Source organism: Ictidomys tridecemlineatus, chromosome 9, assembly GCF_052094955.1.
Source record: "Ictidomys tridecemlineatus isolate mIctTri1 chromosome 9, mIctTri1.hap1, whole genome shotgun sequence".
Taxonomy (NCBI): Eukaryota; Metazoa; Chordata; class Mammalia; order Rodentia; family Sciuridae; genus Ictidomys; species Ictidomys tridecemlineatus.
This window is the reverse complement of record NC_135485.1, coordinates 12,043,441-12,066,531: the sequence shown is the minus strand read 5'-3', so window position 1 is coordinate 12,066,531 and position 23,091 is coordinate 12,043,441. Positions and strand designations below refer to the sequence as shown.

Below are 23,091 nucleotides of genomic sequence, written 5' to 3'. Positions count from 1 at the left end.
TCCCCATGCTCTCCTCCACTGGCCCATATGGATCAGCATCCACTTATCAGAGAGAACATTTGGCTTTTGGTTTTTTGGGATTGACTTACTTTGCTTAGCATGATATTCTCCAACTCCATCTATTTATCTGCAAATGCCATGATTTTATTCTCTTTTAATGCTGAGTAATATTCCAATGTGGTATCACTTTTTTTTCCCCTTAATAGTGAACTTCTTAACTTTTGGTGCTTTAGGGATTAAGCAATCATTTCCAGGAAATGAATAATCATTTCTATGGATAACACAGGATTCCCAAGGAGCCCATGGTGTGCTGATTGGAGGTGTACTTAAGCAAATCCTGGCTGTTGAAGATCTGGGTTCAAATTTTCTCCTTGGTCATGGGATTGTTTGGTGGAATAAAATGAACCAGCACACAGGAGTCACTTACTGGCATTGACATTTATTGAGCTCCTACCACTTAACTATACCATATATTCCTCTAAGCACTATAGTATTGTCATGGAGAAAAATGTAAATGACACCTCTCTTAGCTGGCTTGAAAATGACTAATTTTGCAGACTGCATGGCTGGACAAAATATTAATAGTTTCCCAGTAGCTTTATTGCAGATGACACCTCTGACTGTGGGTTATGATGACAGCAGCTACTTAGGTTACTCTTCAGAGATTGAAGGCCACTTGTGCCGAAAACAACTCTTCCCTCGGGCCTGCAGAGTCGAACAGGCGCTGGAACTGGATGAAAAGGCTCGCCACCTGTCTCTTTCCTTGCCTTCTTTGCCTTTGGGTCAGATTCCACTCAGCACTGTATGTAGACATGTTGATCATTTTGAGAACTGTTTTGATCAAAACTATAATATAGGGTTTACTTGACACGGACTCCCTAGTCTTTATTCCGGCTTGAAGGCTAAACATAGCTACCTGCCACCAGGACCAGAAACACTAAACCATGAAAGGAACGTAAAACCGTGACCCCTGGGTTCCTGGGAGAGCTCCACCTATTCCCAGAAAATAGGAATATTTTCCTATTCCTCGCCGTTGTTAGCTTCTCCATCTTATTATTTGTACCCTACATGTCCTCCACCCCCTAGAGTTGAGAAGTTGATTTGTCAGCAAGAGAGCTCCTGCTTTTTTCCTTCGGCCACCGGATAAAACCTTCCTTCCTTCCTCTCCTGTTTTGGATCCCGGTTTTTCCGAGGATGTGCTTCCGAACCTGGGTTTGCTAACAGCATTACCTTTTGCAATCCTTCCCCAAACCCCGGGGAAACAGAATATTCTTCCCAATTCACTCCCGAGGAAACTGAGGCAAGGAGTCAGAAAGGAAGTCGCTTAGGCCACACAGCTTTCGAACAGTGGGGCAGGCAGAGTCCGCACTCTTACTTAGAAAAATAATGTATTTTAGGAGGTTTGTTTTGTTCCAACTCCTCGTGCAACGGCGCTGTGCAGCCACGCGCGTTCTCGGTCCACCAAGCTGCGCTCCACTGTCCGGGGCTGGACCCTCCTGAGTGACAGACGGTCGGAAGGCGGGGCTTTGCCGGTGTCTCCGCCCCCGGGGCGTGGTGGATGTGGGCGTGGCCGCAGGCGCAGGTCCGGGGCGGCCGAGCTTGCCTGCCTTGGTGGAGGGCTAGGCGGCGGCAGTCCGCGCGGCGCTCAGTCCGGACCTAGAGAACAGCGGCGCCGGCGGGGAGCTGCGGCATGGCGGCGGCAGCGGGCGAGGCGCGCCGGGTGCTGGTGTACGGCGGCAGGGGCGCGCTGGGCTCGCAATGCGTGCAGGCCTTCCGGGCCCGCAACTGGGTAATGTGGCGGGCCGGGCACTGTGGGGCGGGGCCCAGGGCTGCTTGTGCAGCGGAGGGCAGCCAGGAGGAAGCCAGGACCCCTGTGCACAGGACCCCTGTGCACCTGGGACTCTGGTGCCTGCACGTGCGCGCATACTCTGCAGGTCTCTGTCTTGCAGACATGCAGGCCCCAGTGCCAGGAGGTGGTAGTGGGGGTTGCTCTCTAGACTCTCACCTGGCCCAGAAAGTCCAGAGCAGTTCCAGAGGGGTAGGAAGAGGAGCCAGGGTGAGAGAATGTAGAAGGAAGCCTCTAGAATTAGACTGCCTGTTGCCTCCGGTTACTAGGCCCCTGACCGTGAACTGATTACTTAACGCCTGCGAACCTCAGTTTCCCCTTAAATAAAATGGGATTACTGATGGTGTTTACCCCTTGGGTGAGTTTTGAGGAGTAAATGACATAATTGATGTTGTTGCAGGTAACTTATCTGACACACGTGCCAAAAGCTATTTAAATTCGAGTTATTTTTGATGTTACTATTACCACCCCTGTTCCTTTAGTTCCTTTGGACCTGCCAATTTGAAGACAGCCCGCAGCTGCTGCCAGCTTTTTAACAAAGAATATTTCAACTACTTTTTGTAGTCAAGTGTCCAGTCTCAGAGAGTGGCAGGTGCAACAGGGCTAATGGTGGGAGGGGCAGGGACTCTTGAGCCATTTGCTCAGCACACGGGTCTTCTCTGCAGCTGCCACATGCTCAAAAGTCAGTCCTGCGAGTTTAGTTAGCAGAGGCAACAGCCTGGGTAAGGGAGTCCCCTTGGATCAGAGGGAGGGTCCCAGGGTTTTCCTCTCTCTCAAAACTTGGAATAAGCTTCTAAAGGATTCCAAACACACCTTTCCCTCCTGTCACCCACCTATCGGAACCTGGGAAGACTGGTTAAGGTGTCTTCCTAGGTCTGCAGAGATGGAGGTTAAGATGGCAGCGTTGAAGGAATGTCTGCTGGGGGCTAGGCACTGTGCCCCTACACATCAGAGCTCCCAGACTGCTAATTTCCTTTAGTCCTCCCTGTAACTTTAGTGAGGTGGATCCTATTAGTGTCTTCTTGTTGCAGACAGGGAAGGTTGTGCTTTCACTTGGCAGGGGGCACTTTAGTTTACCTCCGCCTCTGTTGGAGTCTGACCAACTAATTTACCTCTGTTTGTCTTTTTCCCCTTTCTCTGTTGGTTCTTAGGGAGGGCCTGGAGGGAGTCTTTTTTTGTCTCAGTATTCCCCATGGCTTTTGGTGTACAAGTAATGAGAGTTGTTGAATGATTCTGTGGTCACAGCTTAAGGTAGAGATACTGAATTCTGGGGCCTTCAGACTGAAGGACCCTGGAGCTTTCTGAGTAAGAACCCTGTGTCACCTGTGCCTGGAGACTTAGCATCCTCCATTTCATGTAATTTTTGCTAACCTTGTCAGTCATACATCCCACTTTGGGTGGGTGAGGAACGGCTGTAGTGTTTGAGGCTGAAAAAACTTCTCAGTGGCAGAACCAGCATCCACTGTGATCTGTCCAACTCCCAAATCTCTCTGCCATAGACATGCATCCTCCAAACTACTGGCCTCCATAGGAGGAATCTGGTCAGCCACATGCTGTTGTACAGTCTGAGAGCTAGAAAGGGTTTTACATTTTCAAATGGTTAAAAAAATCATATAAGAACAATATTTTGTGATGTGGAAGTTATGTGAAATTCATATTTCAGCATCTGAAGATTCGTTGGAACACAGCCATGCTCCTTCATGTCCTTATTGTCTGTAGCCGGCTGTGTTCTGCTGCTATCATAATGATTTGAGTGCTTGTGACAGAGACCATATGCCAGCAAAGCCTGAAATGATTACTATCTGGCCTTTACAGAAGATTTGCTGACTCCTGGTGTCTCTGGAAGTGTAGAGAAGGAGGGGAAGTGTTTGGAGTGAAAATGCACAGGGAGGAGGTGAAATCTAGGACCAAAGTCACAAGTCCCTGGGAGCAGTCAGTTGCTTCTCTAGTAGGTTTCCATTTAAGTGTTGAGCATCCTTACAGCAAGAAATCTGAAATGCTCCCAAATCCTGAACTTTTTGAGGGTCAGCGTGATACCCCAGCTGAAAAATACCACACCATGAAACTTTGTAGCATGTACAAAATTTTAAATATATTATGTAAGATTACCTAGAGGCTTTGGGTATAAGGTATATATGAAATGTAACTGCACTTATATTTTGACTTGGGTCATCCCAAGATATATTATGTGTGTGCTAATATTCTAAAATCTGAAAATCTCCAAAATCTGAAACAAAAATTTTACATCAGGGATCCTCATCCTGTGAGCCTCTTTTTCTTTTCTTTTTTTTTTGTCTCCTCTCCCCTCATTTCTGGGTGTGGATGTGGATCTTTAAGGGAGTAACTTGGTGTCTCTGAATCAAAACTATTTTCTTCTCCCCAGTGGGTTGCCAGCATCGATGTGGTGGAGAATGAGGAGGCCAGTGCTAGTGTCGTTGTTAGGATGACGGACTCCTTTACCGAGCAGGCTGCCCAGGTAACTCCAGAAACATCCCCAGGGATGGGCCATGAAGCCCCTTACTATGTATTCTTTTTTTTTTTTTTTTACAATCATTATTTCTATAATTACGAAAGAAAGCCATTTGTGCTCTTGGAAAATTTGGACAAAGTGATAAAATACAAAGTTAATTATATAATCCATGTCTGAGTAGCCTGTTTTCTTGTCTTTCCTATGCAAACCATATGTATTACTTTTGAAAGTTGGAGTAGTTTTGTATTTTTTTGTACTAGGATCAGCTAGTTCCTGGTGGAATCAGGAACATGGGTCCTGACACTAGCGTGGCTTCTAAGTGGGTCACCTTTTCCTTTTTTTTTTTTTTTTTTTTAATACTTTTTAGTTGTCAATGGACCTTATTTTATTTGTTCATATGTGGTGCTGAGAATAGAACCCAGTGCCTCACACATGCTAGGCAAGTGCTCTACCACTAAGCCCCAACCCCAGCTCCCACTTTTTCCTTTTCATGTAGTTGTGCTTTCCTTGATGATCTTACACTGATGGATGTTTTCTGATTTTTGGCCGTTTTGACAACAAATTTAAGGAATTTCTAAGGTGAGGTGTATATGATGCAGAAAATACAGATCAGCAAAAAGAAGAAATTGTTGATAGTTTCACAATGAGGTTAATATATTTTTAAGTTCACCACCAATCCATCTCTCCAAACATGCAATTCTAAAATATTTAAGAATAAAATTGAGCATAACTTGCAGCTCATTTGCTCTTTCTAGAGTATCAGATTGATGTAGGATAGAATTAAAAGCCGGATGACTTACTGAGGAACATAGTCATCTCTTGATACCTATTGGGGAGGTGGTTCCTGAACTTTCTGTGGATATCAAAATGTTCAGATGCTCAAGTCCTTTATATAGAGTAGTATAGCATTTTCAGTAACCTACATGCCTCCTGTATACTTTTACCCTCTCTAGACTACTTATGAGAACTAATACAATGCTGGTGCTATGTTAATATGTGTTGTACTGTATTGTTTAGGTTATGATGATAAGAAAAAAGTCTATACATGTTTATTACAGATGTAGTTTTTTCCTTTGAAAAAGGTTTGTTGAATCAGATGTGTAGCCCATGGATGGCGGACGGTGTTTTTATTGTTCTTATATGGTCCTAATGTTTGCTCTACTTACATGTTAAAAATTGAACTTAATGAGTATAATAATAAAGTTGACCTGGCTTCTTTAGTTGCTAGGCACTGTTCTAAGTGCATTATTTACTTTAATTCATCTAGTCTCCATAATACCCTCAAAACAAAGTTTCTAATTTTATCTCCCTTTTAGAAATGGGGAAATGAGGCACAGAAGGACCTTTGGTATTTGCTCAAGGTCAAACAGGTAGGAGGTAGCATAGTCAGAATTTGAACCTGGGCAGTGGGATTAGTTTAATGACTGTGTTTTTAGCCATTGTGCTGAGTTTCCCCAGAGCAAACTACTTCATATGAACAAAGTAGCTGAAAAACAAAATGGAAGGACAGTGCCAGGGCTCGGCAGGCAGAGGGTCTTTTGGGTGTGGGTCTCTGCAGTCAGTTCCTGCTATCTGCAGGTTCTGAAGCCCCTGTGGGTTTTTGAATGTGGCTGTTGTCCCTACCTGAAACTTGAATATAGAATGCATCTGTAAGAGACTGAGGAATGCCTTAATTATTATGGCTCAACTTTTAAAATTATTTATTTCTGGACCAACAGCATGATAGTCAGTTTTTGGTTTTAAAACTCCACAAGAAGAAATTCAATCCCGAGATGTGTGCAAAATTGGCCAATGGGTAGGAAATTCAACTAGTGAAAAGATTTGAAAGACATTAAGTGTATAGAAGATTCTTGGGCACAGAGCAAAATTTAAGTGGAGGGAATTTAAAACAGTCTCATTTAAATTTTATTGTAAACGTGAAATGTAGATGCTTTAAAAAGAAAAAGAAGTCAAACAGGTCATGGTTGCTGGCTCCATGTGTCCCTAAAATGTAGACTGTGCTGGGTTAGGTATGGGGTCTGTGCATGTGCAGATGTCAGGGAGCTGATCCAGCTTCTGGCAAGCAGATGGACTCTGAGCTCTAGACACAGCTTCAGAGAGGAGAGAGGGGCCAAGGGGCAACTCAGAGCCACAGGAGGAAGGTCAACAAAAGATGCATCAGGTTAGGTGGAGGCCAAGGGAGATTTGGGAAACTTCTGAAAAATGGAAGGTGAGGCATGTAGGGGAGGGAAGATTGGTTTCCACTGGAGATTGAAGGAGCAGTTGAGCCCACAGAAATTGCCTGGGAAGAGGTAATAGACCGAGGTGTTGCTGGAGAGACCCTGGGTCCTGATGTAAATCCTTAGAAGATTGACGTTAATGAGCACTCGGGAGGCATCACCTCAGCCATTCTAGAGAACTCAGGAAGAGTCACGGTCCCTGAGCAGAGTGGCCTGTCTTGCCAGACTGTTCTTTTAATAAATTGAAACAAGAAGGCATGAATATATTTTTTTTGTGCTTTCAAATTTCAACAAATGTGGATCATTAAAATGAACCCCATGTAATCAGTATTTACTAACATTTTACCTTGACTATCTTTTTTTCTTGTGCTTAATTTTTCTTTAACATTTTCTGTGAGTTTCAGTTACAGGGCTTATCAACTGGGAACAGAGTAGAATTGATTTTCTTCTCAGATTATGATTCCATGATTTGCAAAGAAAGTCTGGAGAGGAGTTCACCAGAATGTTAGCTGTGGGCCATGAAACCTAGGGAGAAACCTTGTTCTCCTTTTCTTTTTTTCATTGTTTTGTTTGGGGGAATCTGTCCCTACCTTTTTAAATATTATACGGAGGCTCTAGATTGCTTAATGAAAATCCCACTGAAATGTAATTGGGCTTCTCTATTCAAAACACCCCTTAGAGGTGAGTCTTTCTGTCTGGTGTCCTGTGTTGATAGCCAGCACTGTAAACTGGCTAACAATGAAGAGGAAGAGAAACCAAGACAACTGTCAGGATACAGACTGTCTCAGGCTGCCCTGCAGCTCATGCATCTGCTTGTTCCCTTGTTCAAGGTGACTGCTGAGGTTGGAAAACTCCTGGGTGAAGACAAGGTGGACGCCATTCTCTGTGTCGCTGGAGGATGGGCTGGGGGCAACGCCAAATCCAAGTGTGAGTTCTTTTCCGAGTTAATCATTCACATTACTCTGCTCTTTGTCCATCTGATGCGGATCAGGTGTTGGCGAGATGCCAGGCCAGCTGTTTTTCTGTGTGTCTCCCAGAATCTTTACAATAGCTCTGTGACTTAGTCCATTTCGTGCTGCTACAACAGAATGCCTGAGAGTGGGTCAGTTATAAAGATCAGAAATTTATTTCTTACGGTTCTGGAGGATGGAAAGTCCAAATCTGAGACTTGGTATCTGGTGAGGGCCTTCTTGCTACATGATCCCATGGTAGAAAGCAACAGGCAAGGGAGCAGGAGGGAGAGGGGGTGGGGGGACAGGAGTTTATCCCTTTATCAGTAAATAAACTCCTGCAATAAGGACATTAATCCGCTCATGAGTACATAATCACTTTTAAATGTCTCAACCCACTTTACTTTTGCACTGAGGTCAAAGTTTCCAACAGGTGAACTTTTGGGGACACATTCAGACTACAGCACTCTCAGGTAGTGATTAACACCTGTCTTTTAGAGATGAAGAGAAAACGTCCCATAGAGGGAGAGAGGGAAGGTAGACATTTGAGTTTGAAACTCAAAATAGAGATAGAATGAAATCAGCTGTTTCTGCCCAAATTCTCAGAGTTGATTCTATTCAGGAATTGGGGGATGTGCATGAACTTGAGAGATTTTTCTGCAGGTCCAAAGAACTCAGATTTGACCTTTTGCTGCATCCGATTACATTTTTCAACTTTTTATTAGGAACATTTTTCACACACACAGAAAATGCACACAAGGCTATTTTACCAACCCGATTACCGCACAAAATACCAGCCTCATGTTTAAATGTGGCTCACAGAACTTCAATTCCTCTTTAAATGGCTTTGTTTAGTATAAAAGAGATGGTAAAATTAGGAAACTTCCTTTTTCTTTATTAATTGTTGCTTTTGAGGGGGCTCCTTAGTGTTATAAAGAGGCTCTAAGTTGCTTCATGGAATAGTCCTATGACGCCATTACGCCCTCCAAGAAGACTCAACAGATGTTAATGTTTGCCAGACTTAACGCTCTCGTGCTTTCTTGCATGCCTGCACTTTGTGTCTGGCTTTTTTGTTAACCATTGGAGGGAAAGTACATGTCACCTCACCTCAGCATGCACCTTTCCCAACAGTGAGCCTGTTTTCCTACATTATCCCAACACCATTGTACCTATGAAGATTGACAGTAATTCTATAGTTAATAATGTCAAGTTGCAAACTGTTGCCATTTTTACTCTCTTCATGTAGAATTCTTCCCCTACTCCCATGAGACTTTTTGTCGAGTCCCAGGCAGTTTTCAGAAATAGAATGTCCCGTGTTCTGAACTCTGTTGTTTCCTCTAAGATATCATTTGACGTGTTCCTCTGACCCTGCTGTTTCCTTGTGAACTGGAAGTTAGGTCTAGAGACTTGATTAGATTCAGGTTAAACATTTTCCAGGTGAGAGTTCTTTTTTTTTTTATTTCAATATTTATTTTTTAGTTATCGGCAGACACAACATCTTTGTTTGTATGTGGTGCTGAGGATCGAACCCAGGCCGCACACATGCCAGGCGAGCGCGCTACTGCTTGAGCCACATCCCCATCCCCCTAGGTGGGAGTTCTTGAATGATATTGAGCACTGAGTATTATATCACACCAAAGCCCAGTGTGTCAGGTGGCCCTTCCCCTGTCAATGCCAGATTTAATGCTTGGTTAAGGTGGACTTCCACGTTTTCATGTTTGCAAAGAGTACATGACCCATTAAATTATATATAGAACTGCGTCCCCCATGATTTTAAGCACCCGTTGGTGACCCCTGCCTAAAACCATATGCTGGCAACTGGAAAGTGGTAGTTTACTAATTTTAATATCCCTTTTTATACGTATTAGCTAAAGCCATTTAAAGAGGAATTGAAATTCTGTGAGCCACATTTAAATGTGAGATTTTGTGTTTTGTGGATGGGTTGGCAACATAGCTTGATGACCTTGGATGTATTTTGGAAGCAAGAAATGATAAATATGGGTCCAGCACACTTTTCCCTAGTGTTTTTTAGTAGGAAAATGCAACCCCTGGTTTGCGCCTGCCGATCCCTCTATGAGGAGGGCATTCTTTCTGGATCATGGGGTTCCATGTGTTCTGTTAGTCGCCCCCTTGGTGGGGTAACATGTTACCACTTGTCTCTCCTGCCTGTCTGACAGGAGGCTAAAACACGTGTGACAGGGTTGTCATTTCAGCTCCCTTTGGGAGCTTTAGCTGACATTAACCTTTCAGCTACAAACAATGTGGCTCTGCCAAAGCCCTCTTTATGGCCATATGGATAAAAGCCCACACAGTCATATAGGTTCTTGTTTTAAATCTAATGCCTTTTGTAAAGTAAAACAATCTTTGAATTAATGCCAGTGTGTCAGTCTGGTGACTCCAGATTTACTTGCTAAAATTTATTGGCTAAAATTTTCCCAGTTAACAGGTGAGGAAGCTGAGAATTGGTGGTCACATGCCCGGTTTTGAGCCCTGTGCCTGCCTCTCTGACTACCCAGCCCTGTGCTGTTGGTATTAGACCCTGCTGTAAATGCAGGCAGGGGACCAGGGGGCTGTAAGGACTCCTTTGAGTTAGGGCTTGATGTGTTGAGCTCTCCTTTGACTTTCTTCTCTGGGAAACTGAGCCCACATGTTTTTCTGCTCAGCTCTCTTTAAAAACTGTGACCTGATGTGGAAGCAGAGCATGTGGACATCGACCATCTCCAGCCATCTGGCCACCAAGCACCTCAAAGAAGGAGGCCTCTTGACCTTGGCTGGTGCCAAGGCTGCCCTGGATGGGACTCCTGGTAAGCCTTTATTTTCCAGCTGTGAAATGGGAATGTTGGCATTGCATGCAGGGGCTGCTGGGCACTTCATGGGATGAGGACTACTAAAGCCCTTTATGCTCTCAGGTGCTTTACAGTTGGATGGATTTTACTTCCTTTTAGGCCTGACTCTGTAGTGGGAGGGGTCCTGGTCTTTTCATTTGCGTTTGTCCTCATGTCACACTGACTAAGGATTACTAGTCTGGCACCCTATCTGGTCCATTTAGGTGTGGTCCACCCTGGAGTGAATGGTGTGGTGGGTATTCTCTGGTTGATAAATAGGTTTTATTATCATTGCACATGGTTCCAGAGAAGGAGCTTGGCAGCTGGAAGTGGTGAGGACTCTGGAATGAGAGGCTAGGAGTTGATTCCTCATTCTGTTTTCTCTGACCAAATTTCTGTTGTTGTTTCCCTAATTGTACAACAGTGACAATAATATCCAACTTGAAGAGTCACTGTAAAGCTGTAGAGCTGTTGAAGGGTGGATAGTGTCCAGCATGGGGTGAGACCAGTACACAGAAGGTCTTACTAGGTACAGATATATTTCAGATATATTCTCATTTAATCTTGGGGTAGGTATCACTGTTTGCTGTTTGAATATGTAAGTTTGGGAGTTAAGTCTAGGTTTATACAGTAGAGATGCAAACTTGCTTTGAACAAAAACTCTGACCCTTTCTGAATTGTGTGCTTTCTGAATTGTTTCCATTTCATTGTGCAGACTCCAGCGTCCTTTGCATTTGTTGTTTCCTGTATTCATTTGCTGGGACTGCCACACGCTGGGTGGCTTAAACAATAGAAATTCATTTTCTTGCCTTTCTCGAGCTGAAAGTCTGCAGACAAGATGTTGGTTTCTCCTAAGGCCTTTCCTTGGCTTAGAGGTGGCTGCCTTTTACCTGTGCGCTCACTGTCTTCCATGAGTTTGTGCTAATTTCCTCTCCTTAGGAGGATCACATTTGGGCTGGGGATGTGGCTCAAGTGGTAGCGCGCTCGCCTGGCACGCGTGCGGCCTGGGTTCGATCCTCAGCACCACATACCAACAAAGATGTTGTGTCTGCTGAAAACTAAAAAATAAATATTAAAAAAAAAAAAAAAGGAGGATCACATTGGTCTGGGTTCCCACCCTAATGACCTCACTTTAACTTAATTACTTCCTTAATGACTCTTTCCAAATATAGTCACATTCTGGGGGAGGACTGCTGACTAGGATCTCAAGATGTAAACTTGGGGGATGCACTCCCCTTGGAACAGGCTAAAGTGCACAGAGGGGAAGAAAGTGCCCCCTAAACTCCTGGTTATTGTTTTTTTCTTTTTTTTAAAGGGAACTTTTTTTGATCTAATGATGGAGACCTGGGACACCTTCTCAATTTTAATGTAACTCCCTGAACTGTGAGGCCCTTATTAATTAGTGATTTCTTTTTCTTCTTCCTTTTTCTTATTTTGGTACCAGGGATTGAACTCAGGGGCATTTGACCATGGAGCCACATCCCCAGCCCTATTTTGTTTTTTATTTAGAGACAGGGTCTCACGGAGTTGCTTACTGTCTTGCTTTTGCTGAGGCTGGCTTTGAACTCATGATCCTCCTGCCTCAGCCTCCCGAGCTGCTGGGAGTGTGCCACCATGCCAGGCTTAAGTAGCGATTTCTTGCCACTCATTTTCTTATTACATTTCCCAGAGCATATGACTGTACAAGTCCATGGCTGTGGTTATAATTAAATCTGTGTAGATGTTAGATGTTTGGTTGAGGTCTGATTTTATTAAAGGTGACATAGGCCAGAGGCACTAAAAAGTAAATACAGAAATGAATAATAGTTTGACATTTAAAAACAAAACCCTAGGACTGAAAGACTTAATTTTTCTAAAGGACAAAGCAGTCCTCTCTCTTTTCCTTTGGTTTATAAGTTCAGATGGTCCCCGACTTTCAATAGTAATTCAATTTTCCAATTTTTTGACTTTGCAGTATGAGAAGGCATACCTGTTATTCAGGTGTTCACTTTCAGTACAGTATTCAACAACTTACATGAGATAAGCTCTGTGTTAGATGATTTTGCCTGATTACAGCTCATGGAAATATTTGAACATGTTTAAGGCAGGTGAGGCTGAGCCATGCTCTTAGATGCGTTTTCAACTTGCTGTTTCAGCTGTCCATGGGTTGATCAGGATGTGGCCCATCTTAAATTGAGAAGCATCTGTATCCTTCTTGATGTGCCTGCAAACCCTGAAAGCATCGACACTGGTCTTCTGTGGTGACTCTCACACTTTCTCACCATTACATATTTGACAAGTTCCTTGACTGCTTTGAGCCTTGTTACCTGTAAAAGGAGGATAAGTAATGATTCTCCTGTATGTGGTGGTTGTGACTTGTGTCCGTCTTGACGGAGGTAAATGGCTCAGAGGGTATTGCAGCAAGTCCATAACGTGTGAATGAACTCGTAGTGCACGCTCCAGGCTTATTTTTGCCCAATGACTGCTGCTTACAGCAGTCATAAATTTATCTCTAAACTCTTAGGTTAGATGTTAAGCTAATTTGAGGCGTGAGATCTTTTGTTGTTGTTGTACTGGGGATGGAACTGAAAGCCTCATTCATGCTAGGCAAGTTAAGCTATGTCCCCAGCCCTTTTTAATTTTTCTTTTTATTTTCAGAGAGAGTCTTACTAAGTTGCCCAAGTTGGCCTTGAACTTATGATCTCCTGCTTCAGTCTCCCAAGTAGTGGGTCTTACAGTCGTGGGTGTCTATGCCTGGAGAGTCATGATATCTTTCAACTTTGTTCAGATCTCTCTCCGCCAAAAAAGAGATTGGTGGGGCTGGGTTTTGTGGCTCAGTGGTAGAGCTCTCGCCTGGCATGCGCAGGGCTCTGGGCTCGATCCTCAGCACCACATAAATGTAAAATAAAGATATTGTGTCCACCTAAAACTAAAAAATAAATAAATATTAAAAAAAGATTGAGGAAATCTATTTATATTTTGAAAATAAATGATGAATCAAGAAGATATGTTCAAACATGATTTTTTTTTTCTTTTGGAGAGATACTGAGTGAATGTCCCACTGAGTAAATCTTCCCCCTCTTTCCACAGTTGTATTTGAGGGCTGTTTATTGGAGGATAAATCTACTAAAATGATGGATCACTGTGCAGTGACTGGAGTCTTTGTAGGGACTACACTGATCATTGTATAATTTGGAAGACAGTGTTTTTCTTCTTTGTGAGGTGTACTTTTGTTTTGGGTTTTGCAGATGAGCTCTTACCCACTTTGTGTGCCAAAGGTGGTGTTCTGTAGGGCTCAGCCATTAGGGTTGCTTGTTGCTTTCTTCCCTTCCCCAGATCCCCTCTCTTGGGACTTTGCTGAGTTTGTCCTGTTTTGAATTCACTATTGGCTTCCTGATCCCTGATTAAACAGAGAAGCGCAGGATGGTGAAACACTCTCCTTGTGCTTCTGAGTACTTTTTGAGACCTTGACCCTCTTTTGCAATTCTTGGTGGTTGTGGAGGCTGGTTGGTGGTTGGTTCCTGGCTGGGCTGTGGTGTCCCTCCCCCTGGGCCTGGCTGCCCCTCAGTGGTGGCACTAGCAGTACACGCAGTGCTAGGGTTTTTAGGGAGGCTGCTGAGGTCTGGAAGGAATGGTAGCTTTCTGAAGGGGGAGGTGTGATGGGATCGCCCATGCTCACTGTTGCTGTGACAGCAGGATCCAGTGAGCAGCTGCCGTTGGGTGCAGTGGGGAGCACAGGGAGGAGGGACACCCCATTCCTGCCACATGTTTGTGGGGCAAACAGACCTCTCCTAATAAAAGGCATCTCTTGCTTCAGGCAAACCTCATTAAGTAGTGGGAGGGAAGAAACAATTAAAGGTAGCATGATACATAGGTCAAATTGGCTCAGGTGGTGTGCCTCTCACATTGTACAGTTTATGGTACATCAGTTCATCTCAGTAAATTTGTTTGGAAAAAAAAGTCTAATTTTTTTAGGCATCTATCTTCCAGTGTTAGGCTTATTGGGTCAAGCTCTGTATGTACTTAATGTCACGATGTCTGCAGAGGTACCTCTAAAGTAGGTGCAATTGTTATCCCTTGCATGCAGGTGAGAAAACCAAAGTTCAGTGATGCTAGGTGACTTGTCTAAGACCACTCAGCCAGTAAATAGTGAGTGGCTAGTAAGTATCAGATTGGTGTGGGTACTGCATCGATCCATTGACTTGGTCTTTGTATTGAGAGTCAGGGGTGCTGGTGGGTGAGCATGGGACACTGTGCCCAGTTGAGGTCTAAGCAAAATGCTCTGGGGAGAGCAAAGGGGAAAGGGAACCCCAGCTCTGGGAGGTTTTGTGGAGGGAGCTGATTTGATCAGGATCTAGGAATTTGAAATGAACCTATTTTACCACATAATCATCGCTTCTGCATTAATTATGTTCACAAGGATCCTGTGCATCCTACTTGTACCAAAGGTAGTTTAGTAATAAATGATTTTTGAGTAATACTGGCACAATTTTTCTTTTAAAGCTTCACATTGTGGACGCACCACTTTTTTGCTAAAGATTTTGGCATAAGATCTGTGACAATTATGCAGTGAAATATGTAGAACTTAAGGAGAAAGATAAGAAGTTGCTTTAGTTTTTATTTAAACAATTTTATTAATCAGCTTTTTAATTGGAAAACTAACCAATGCATGTAGCAAACGTCCACATGGAGCTGAAAGAAGTACAGTGAGCAGGAACAGTCCCTCCCACGCAGCCCCTGGTCCTGCAGCTCTCCCTCCCCGGCTCTGCCAGCCACGCCTCTCCTGCACCCTTATGGAAGCATCCTGTGCGTATTCTGTGTGCACCCACACAACGCCAGGTGCATTCACATGTTTAAAACAGTAGTTCCATGGCTTTATAGAGGCATTTTGGTGCCTTGCTTTTTTTCACTTTCTCATAGATTATTCTTTCAAAGTTAGTCTGGAATACTGAGAAACCAAGGGTAGTGGGAAACGTTTGCACAGTTTTAATGAAGCAGAGCTCCTAGGCAGAGCTTCGTTTGACTTCACACACTTTTTTGAGGACCGGTCCCTTGATTAAGCCCTGTTCTCCACCCTCACCTGTTGCCCTTTTCTGATTACAGTGATTTCAGTCCTTATCGAAGGCCACTCTTTGGATTGGGGCTACACTGTTAAATAGTTAAGATCCCTCCCTTGGGAGCGTAACCTCCCTCTGGGAGTGAAGGAACCTGCTTGAGATGTAAGATGCCTTTTTGTGTGAGTGCCTATTGACGTGGGCATTAGTATTGCATTTGATGGGGATGAACTGGAGGCTGAAGGGGCCGCTGACACTCGCCTGAGTCTCAGTGGTGAGGAACCACGCCTGGGTCCCAAGCTCTGACTTGGGACCTAGGTTCTTTTCCATGGGCTGTGGGACTCCTTGGAGCCGGGAGTTTCTTTGTGTTCCCAACACTGGATCTGTGAATTCACACATAGAAGAGGCTCGGTAATGGGATGGGTTCAGGGGGTTTCCGAGTCTGGGAGTGGCAGCCCCTGGCAGCTGCTTCCCAGGCTCTGGCTTTGTAGGCAGTGGAGTGATGGCAGGTGGGCCCTGTGACACTAAAGAAATAATGTCGAGACCAGAATTGACAGTCGCGCGGAAGGAGTGCAGGCTGCTGTCCCATCTCTGGTGAGCAGACAGGCTGTAGATGCCTTCCAGTGCATGCCTGCAGGACCTCGTGAGTAGTGGAGAGCTGGCTTGGAGGGCGTCCTGTCTGCCCCGGCCCCAGCAGGGCATCTCCCAGGCAAGGGTGTAGCTGGTGCCCCCTCACGAAGTTGCGCTCCCCGCCACCGACAGATGGGCAGTCCCTGGCACCATGCCCTCTGATTCCTGAGGCCTTTTGTGGATATGGTCTCCTTTGGTCCTCAGCCTTGTGAATAAATTGAGATCTGAGTCACCACTTCCATTTACGGATGGAAAAACAGATCCAGGGGTCTGTGATGTTGTAGTTGTTGGTAAAACTGGAGTGAGAGCCCCACTATTTGAATTCTAGGTCCAGGACCCTTCCTACTGTTTTTATTACAGCTGGGGAAGAAGAATTGGCAGTGACACCTGGGGGTCTCTAGGAAGCCTGTGTTCCTGGAACCTGGCCAGAGGCTACAGCCCCTGCCTGACCTGTCCCCTCTTTCTCTTTGCTCGCTGTCTGTTTGCAGTGTGAGTGTGTGGGTGAGGTGCCCTGCCTGAAGGAGGCGGCCAGATGTGGCTATTGATAAAATTTTAAGGAAACAGAGATGCACAAAGGAGATCACGTGTTCTGTGGTCACTCTGGAAGCCAGTGGTAACTGAGCTGTTTTTTTTCTCCCCATTTCCCAGGAATGATTGGCTATGGCATGGCCAAGGGTGCTGTCCATCAGCTCTGCCAGAGCCTCGCGGGCAAGAATAGCGGCATGCCACCCGGGGCTGCTGCCATCGCTGTACTCCCGTAAGTGCTTGGGGGTTTCCTGGCTGCCATTCACTTCTGCCCACCTCTGTCCAGTGCCAGGAGCTAATGGTTGTCTCAGAGTTGCTTTCTGCCAGGGACTTGTGTGTTCATCATCTCAGATTCCAAAATTCACCAGAGACCCTTGTCTTGGTCTGTTCCTTCTGCTTTAACAAAGTATCTTAGGCTGGGTGATTTATAAGCAACAGAAGTTTATCGCTCACAGTTCCGGAGGCTGGGAAGACCAGGCTCAAGTTGCCTGCTGGTTTGGTGTCTGGTGAGAGCTTATTTCTCATAGATGCTGCATTCTCTGTGAGGTCACATGGTGGAAGGACAACAGGGCTCCGTCAAGCCTCTAATCCCATACATGTTGAGGGAGCTCTCATGACCTGATCGTCTCCTGAAGGGCCTGTCTCTCTCTCTCTCTCTTTTTCCCTGGATCTATCAATTGTTTATCACTTACCAACTTTTGAGGTAAATGAAGAGTAAGCTTCTTAAAAACTCCGTTGGACTCACCCCTATCCATGGTCCCCTTTCCCTTCTCCCACTCTCTATACTCAACTAAGTGTCACCAGAGCATTTAGTTAAGCCATTATTTCGGCTAAGCCAAGTGCACTGCTGTTTTTTTTTTTTTTCTTCTGGCCTCAGTTGTTATAGTTTCTCACCTACTGCACGGATTCATTCTCTGTCTTTACCATACACACCAGTACTGACGGGCCTGTCTCCCAATACCACCTGCAGATGGTATTTCAGCCTGTGAACCAGGGCTGGGTGGCAGTAGGCAGGGGGTGGCATTCAGCCTGTAGCAGTACATCTTCAGCTGATGGGTTAGATCAGGGTGTCCAGAGTGCTTGATTAGCTGGTGGGACGGGACTGTCCTTTTGACTCTTCTTTTCTTAGTTTCATTTCCCTCCCATCTTTCCCTGCTTCCCGCTTCCTTTAAAAGCAGTTTACACGTTCTGTTTTACTATATGTTCATGTTGTTAGGAGGTCAGTGTGTGTGTGTGTGTGTGTGTGTGTGTGTGTGTGTGTGTGTGTGTGTTGGGAGACATGCATGGGTGGCAAAGTGAAGGAGGGTTTAGGGGGGAATGTGGCAGCTATGGGCTGTGATCAGCAAGGAGGTCCCCAGTCAGTGTCCCATGTGGTGGCAGCTGCCTTGGCGGTGGCATGTTCCTTCTCCCTGCAGGGATTCCAGCACCCACTGGCCTGCTTTTCTTATGATCCCAGGAAGGGACACCGAGGCTTCTCAGGGACCACCTTTCCAGTTCCCTCTCAGTTGTGAGGTTTTGTGACTCTGTGAACATCTGGCAGCTATTTTGAATAATTCCTGAGGCCAAAAAATCCAAAGATTTCATGGAGAGTAGACTTCTACTTTAATATTTTAGTATTCTCATGTTTGAAGGAATGTCATTCCACTTGAATCCTTGGGAATGAGTCTGCTCCCCTTCAGGGAGCGTGTGGAGACTTCACAAAGCAATTCACTCCCATAAGGAAGGCAGGATGTGGCTCTTCCCAGTTTGTTCTTGTCTGCCTCAAGGGTGAGTGGCAGACAGCTTGACAGAGTTACGCTCAGGTGTGATTTTTGTTAGAGTGGACAGTTTCCTGGTCTCTCTGATCTCTCCCATGGACGTCTGCTGGTGCCGGAGGCTCGGGGTGGAAATGGTGCATGTTTGCCTTTTCCTCCCCAGGAGGCCTGGGAACCTGCTATAAAGGTGATGCACAAATGACACACATATCTCTCTTTCTGCGTTACAGGGTCACCCTGGATACACCAATGAACAGGAAATCAATGCCGGAGGCTGACTTCAGCTCCTGGACACCCTTAGAATTCCTAGTCGAGTGAGTATTTCAGAGATGGCACTAACTAAGCAGCCCCCACCCCCCAGTCTCTGCATTTTTTGTGCTAAAGGATAAGCCCATGCTCTGTCAGTTCATCAGTAATCCCAGGGTGGCCTTGGGAGGTCACTGGGCCTCTGGGGATATGTGACACTTCAGCCCAAATCTCAGGGTAGGTGGGTTGGGAGCTGAGCAATAGTGGAGGGGTTTATAGTGAATCCTGATCCCCCAGCCACTTTCCGCTAAGCTGAAAATGTGAGTTAATGCTCTGGGCCTCAGTTTGTCTGGCTGTGTGGCGAGGCCCATGTTGATGATTCAGAGGATGAAACGTGGTGGTGTGTGCTGGGCCCCTGGCACAGTGTTGGACCCTTAGCAAGTAAACCTTAGCTCCTGTACTGTCATTGCCGATGTGACCAGGGACAGCTGTGTAGCAGTGAGACTCTGGCTGGAAGGTCTGGGATCATGTTCTCAATCTGTCGAGCCATAGACCTGCAGAAAGCTGAAATCTGTCCACCTGTTTGTGAACGTGGTGGCATTTGAGAGCCCACTAGAGAAAGGGTTGATTTGCTCTTCTTGCTTTTCCCATCTCAGTTTCTCAGAACCCTCTGTTTCATAATCCTGTATTCACTGAGCCCTAACTGGGACCAGGTACTGCGCTCAGCCCTGGGCGCAGGGGGATGCAATCCCCTCCCTCATGGAGCAGGTGGGCCCAGCAGGTGGAGGCTGAGACCTCGCCCAGCAGAGCTGGCGTATTAGCTGCTCCAGTGGCTGTAGGGATGTTTGCACAGTGTGAATGTGCTTCTGGTCTAATGTTTCAGGCTCATTTAAATTACATTGGGATACGTTTGGAGTTTGCATTTTATGTTTGCAACAAGTACCTACACTGCACTGGTTACGTGCCAAGCGGCCCTCTGAACACTGCATTGCAATTACTTAACGCTCAAGGCAGACTCTTTCCTCACTTAAGGCTTGGGGACTTGGGGACATTGTGGGGGTGAGTAACTTGCCTGAGGTCACAGAACAGAGCCAGAAATCAGACCCAGGCATTGTGGCCCCCAAACCTGTAGTCTTAATAAATGGTATGTTGACAGTTGTTTCTGCCTGTGCTGGGAATCATGCTTAATGCTTTGTTTATAAAAAGAAAAAAGTTCAAAGTAGCGGAACAGAGCAAGCTTTGAATTATGATTGCATTTGAATTCTTTTTCTTTGACAGTGCTGGGGATCAAACGTAGGGCTTCAGACCTGCTAAATGGGCACTTGACCACTGAGCTACAGCTCCTGCTGACTGATTTATTTATCTATTTATTTTAAAGCCAGTGCTCCCAACAGCACTTGAGAGAGACATTGATCTAGGACCCTGACTCTAGATGGAATATATGGACTCCCATGTGTGAATTTGTGCTGAGCCACAGACCCCAGAGGAAGGGCTGTCTCAGGCATCCCTGGTCTAGAAATCATATTCAGCCATTTACAGTATTTGAAAATTCGCTGGATGAGCTGGTGTGCAATTTGCTCTGAAATGTCTGTGAACGCATTGCTTCCTTAGCATCCATGGTAAGGTTCTCTCTCATCCGCTCCAAATTAAGAAGACAGACAATCAGAGACATGTACAATGAGCACGGGAACCTATACACCTCCAGTGTGACCGGTCTTCCCCAGCGGGGCCGTGCTCTGCCTGCTCCAGGACAGAGGACCACAACGTTGTCGTTTTTAGGGAGTTTTGCAGGCTCCGATTTCTGAGCCTGGACTTCTCTTAGCTCATTCAGCCCTCAGAGAAGGAGCTCGGATGACCTATAGCTGACCACCAGATCTAGTCTAGAAGGTTATAGGTTGGCACGAGAGTGTCCCTAGAACCTCTGAGTGCTTTCTAAGGAGGTCTGGAGGACCAGCTGGTGAGCCGTCAGAGTGGATGCTGTACTCCAGTGTCAATGTTTTGTTTTTAAAAATGTCACCTAGTCGTGGCTATTCCCTGTGACTTCATAGAATTCTTGCAGTTGTGTCTCCCAGAGAGGTTCCTCCTGGCTGCCGCAGCAGGCTCAGGTGCCCCTCTCCCAGTGCAGTTGTTGCCTGCTCTTGTTGCGGCTCTCAGCGTTTTATTGTAATAGTCTGGTTTTTGTATCTCTTTTTTTCATTGCTTGGCACATCTGTGGGTGTGCTGCACGACATTTGCTTAAAAAAATAGAATTAATTTCCAAGGTGTAAAATTCAATTGGTTCCCTCCATATCTGTGGCTTCTGCATACTTGGAATCAACCAACCTTGGGTTGAAAATATTGGAGGAATATTTGCTTCTGTGCTGAACGCGTGCAGATTTTTTAACTTGTCTTTATTCCCTGACCATTTGGTGTGACAACTGTTTACATGGATTTATATTGTGTTAGTTGTCTAGAGATGATCTGAAGTGCCTGGGAGGATGTGTGTAGGTTACATGCAAATGCTGTGTCATTTTATTTTATTTTTATTTTTTTTTAAAGAGAGAGTGAGAGAGGAGAGAGAGAGAGAGAGAGAGAGAGAGAGAGAGAATTTTTAATATTTATTTTTTAGTTCTCGGCGGACTTTGTTGGTATGTGGTGCTGAGGATCGAACCCGGGCCGCACGCATGCCAGGCGAGCGCGCTACCACTTGAGCCACATCCCCAGCCCCATGCTGTGTCATTTTATATGAAGGGCTTGAGCCTCTTCGGATTTTGGTATCCTCAGGAATCCTGGAATTACTTCCCTGCAGATACTGAGGATGCCTCTGTTGTACATGTATCTTTCTCTTAAATTAACTAAAGTCCTTTTTAATCACTTAAGATAACATCACCCTTATAAAGAATTTCAACAGTGCATGTTAAAATGAATGTTAAGGTCACATCAAATATTGTCACTCAGAAGTTAGAATGAACCAGAGACTGGATTCCCTGGGGCCCTTTCACAGCTGCTGCTGTATATCACCCTCCTTGCAGCCACTGATGTGAACGTGAGCATGCCCAGACTTTTGTTTTGAAAATGTAAAGCTTTTCTTCTTTGTTCTAGAACCTTCTATGACTGGATCACAGGGAAAAACCGACCCAGCTCAGGAAGTCTAATCCAGGTGGTGACCACAGAAGGAAAGACGGAGCTCACCCCAGCGTATTTTTAAGCTTCATCTTCAGTGCCTGGGAGGGGCCTGCCATAAAAGTCACTAACCTGTCTCAGTGCGACCGTGTCTGGCCTTGTGTTTTCTGTAACCCTGTGTGTGGTACGAGATAGCGAGTCCTGGTTTTCTCTCACCTAACGTTCATTTGCTCTCCCTGGACAGTGTAATATGTTTATGTGAAATAACACGTGATCGGGGCCTGCAAGTAGCACCGCCAGTCTGTGCTGACTGCACGAGGCGGTCTCGGAACAGCCCGTCTGTGTCAGCGTTTGCTGGATTGCTCTTGAGTCACTCGTCTGTTCCTGACAGAGGCTGCTGCCTCCACTAGATCAGTGATTTCTTGGTATTGGGTGATTTTGAGGGCTATTTTTGAATGTCACTTATTGTTTTATGTCATAGATGTAGTTTTTGTGACCTTGAATTAAACTGCCTTAAAACTACTTTTGTGGTGTCAGCAAAATCCCCTGGACTCTGTCATGGTGTCCTTTTCTTGTGCAGTTGTCAAATGTGCCCTGGCCTAGGGCTAAGTGTGCAAGAGAACTACTGGTGAGTCTTTGGAGTGTTTTCTCCTAATAAATGCACTTCATTTACTGTGTTGTCTTCTTGAACCAAACTGAGCGTCACGTGCAGTTGTCACAGACAGGGCGCTGGAATCACAGGCTGCCTGGGGGCTTTTATCTGCTGTTCTCAAAGAAGGCGAGTGGTTTTCTCCACACAGTAGCTGTCTGTGTTGGGCACATCTGACTTGGAGAGTGGGGGCATGGCATGGCCTTGTGCCTCTAGTAGTGGCTCTTCATGTGACTGACTCGGGCCCACCTGGTTGGGAACTCATGGTGTAATCTAATGTAGTCATTTTGCAGATTAGGAAATTGGTCCAGAGAGACGATAACCATTGTTGCCAGTAAATGCCAGGACTTAGCCCACAGCCCCTGTCACAGACAGCTGCTGTGGGTAAAGGGCCATACTCTGTGTTTTCTTCTTTTTAATGAAGTGGAAATTCTCATAAAATTAACCAAACTTATTAAATTAAAGTCAAGGTGAGCAATCAATCCAGTGGCATTCACACACCCACAGGTTGTACAGCTGCTGCCTCTAGGCCCCAAATATTTTCATCTCTCCAAAATAAAACCCCGGGGCCTTTAAGTATGACAAGAAAGAAACTGGGAGCTCCCAGAAAGGTAGGACTGCTTGTTCAAGGTCTCCCAGCTGGAGAGCATCACACCTGGAATTGGAACTCAGGTCCAGCAGTTGATAGCACCTGCATAAGTTGCCTAGGTCCTCACACGTCCAGTCCTCCATCCAGTCTTCCGTCTCATCCTCAGAATTTCTAGGATGGGGCTGGGGTATAGCTCAGTGGTAGAGCACTTCCCTAGTGTGTGCAGTACCCTACGTTTGATCCCCAGCACTGA

General features: G+C 45.5%; 1 protein-coding gene across 2 annotated transcripts; it reads left to right on the top strand.

Annotated features, from left to right (window-relative positions):
* Window positions 1-1,557: 1,557 nt before the first annotated feature.
* Window positions 1,558-22,272, top strand: Qdpr (quinoid dihydropteridine reductase). 2 transcript variants are annotated; one of them, XM_005318945.5, is made up of 7 exons: window positions 1,558-1,789; window positions 4,230-4,322; window positions 7,366-7,462; window positions 10,149-10,289; window positions 16,622-16,730; window positions 18,483-18,566; window positions 21,580-22,272. In XM_005318945.5, exons 1-7 carry the CDS (start codon window positions 1,691-1,693, stop codon window positions 21,683-21,685), a joined length of 729 nt encoding a protein of 242 aa, XP_005319002.2. In that variant the 5' UTR covers window positions 1,558-1,690; the 3' UTR covers window positions 21,686-22,272. The 2 variants fall into 2 exon arrangements, with proteins under 2 accessions (XP_005319002.2, XP_077877243.1); XM_078021117.1 differs by lacking the exons at window positions 1,558-1,789; window positions 4,230-4,322 and adding an exon at window positions 6,454-6,525.
* Window positions 22,273-23,091: the final 819 nt, after the last annotated feature.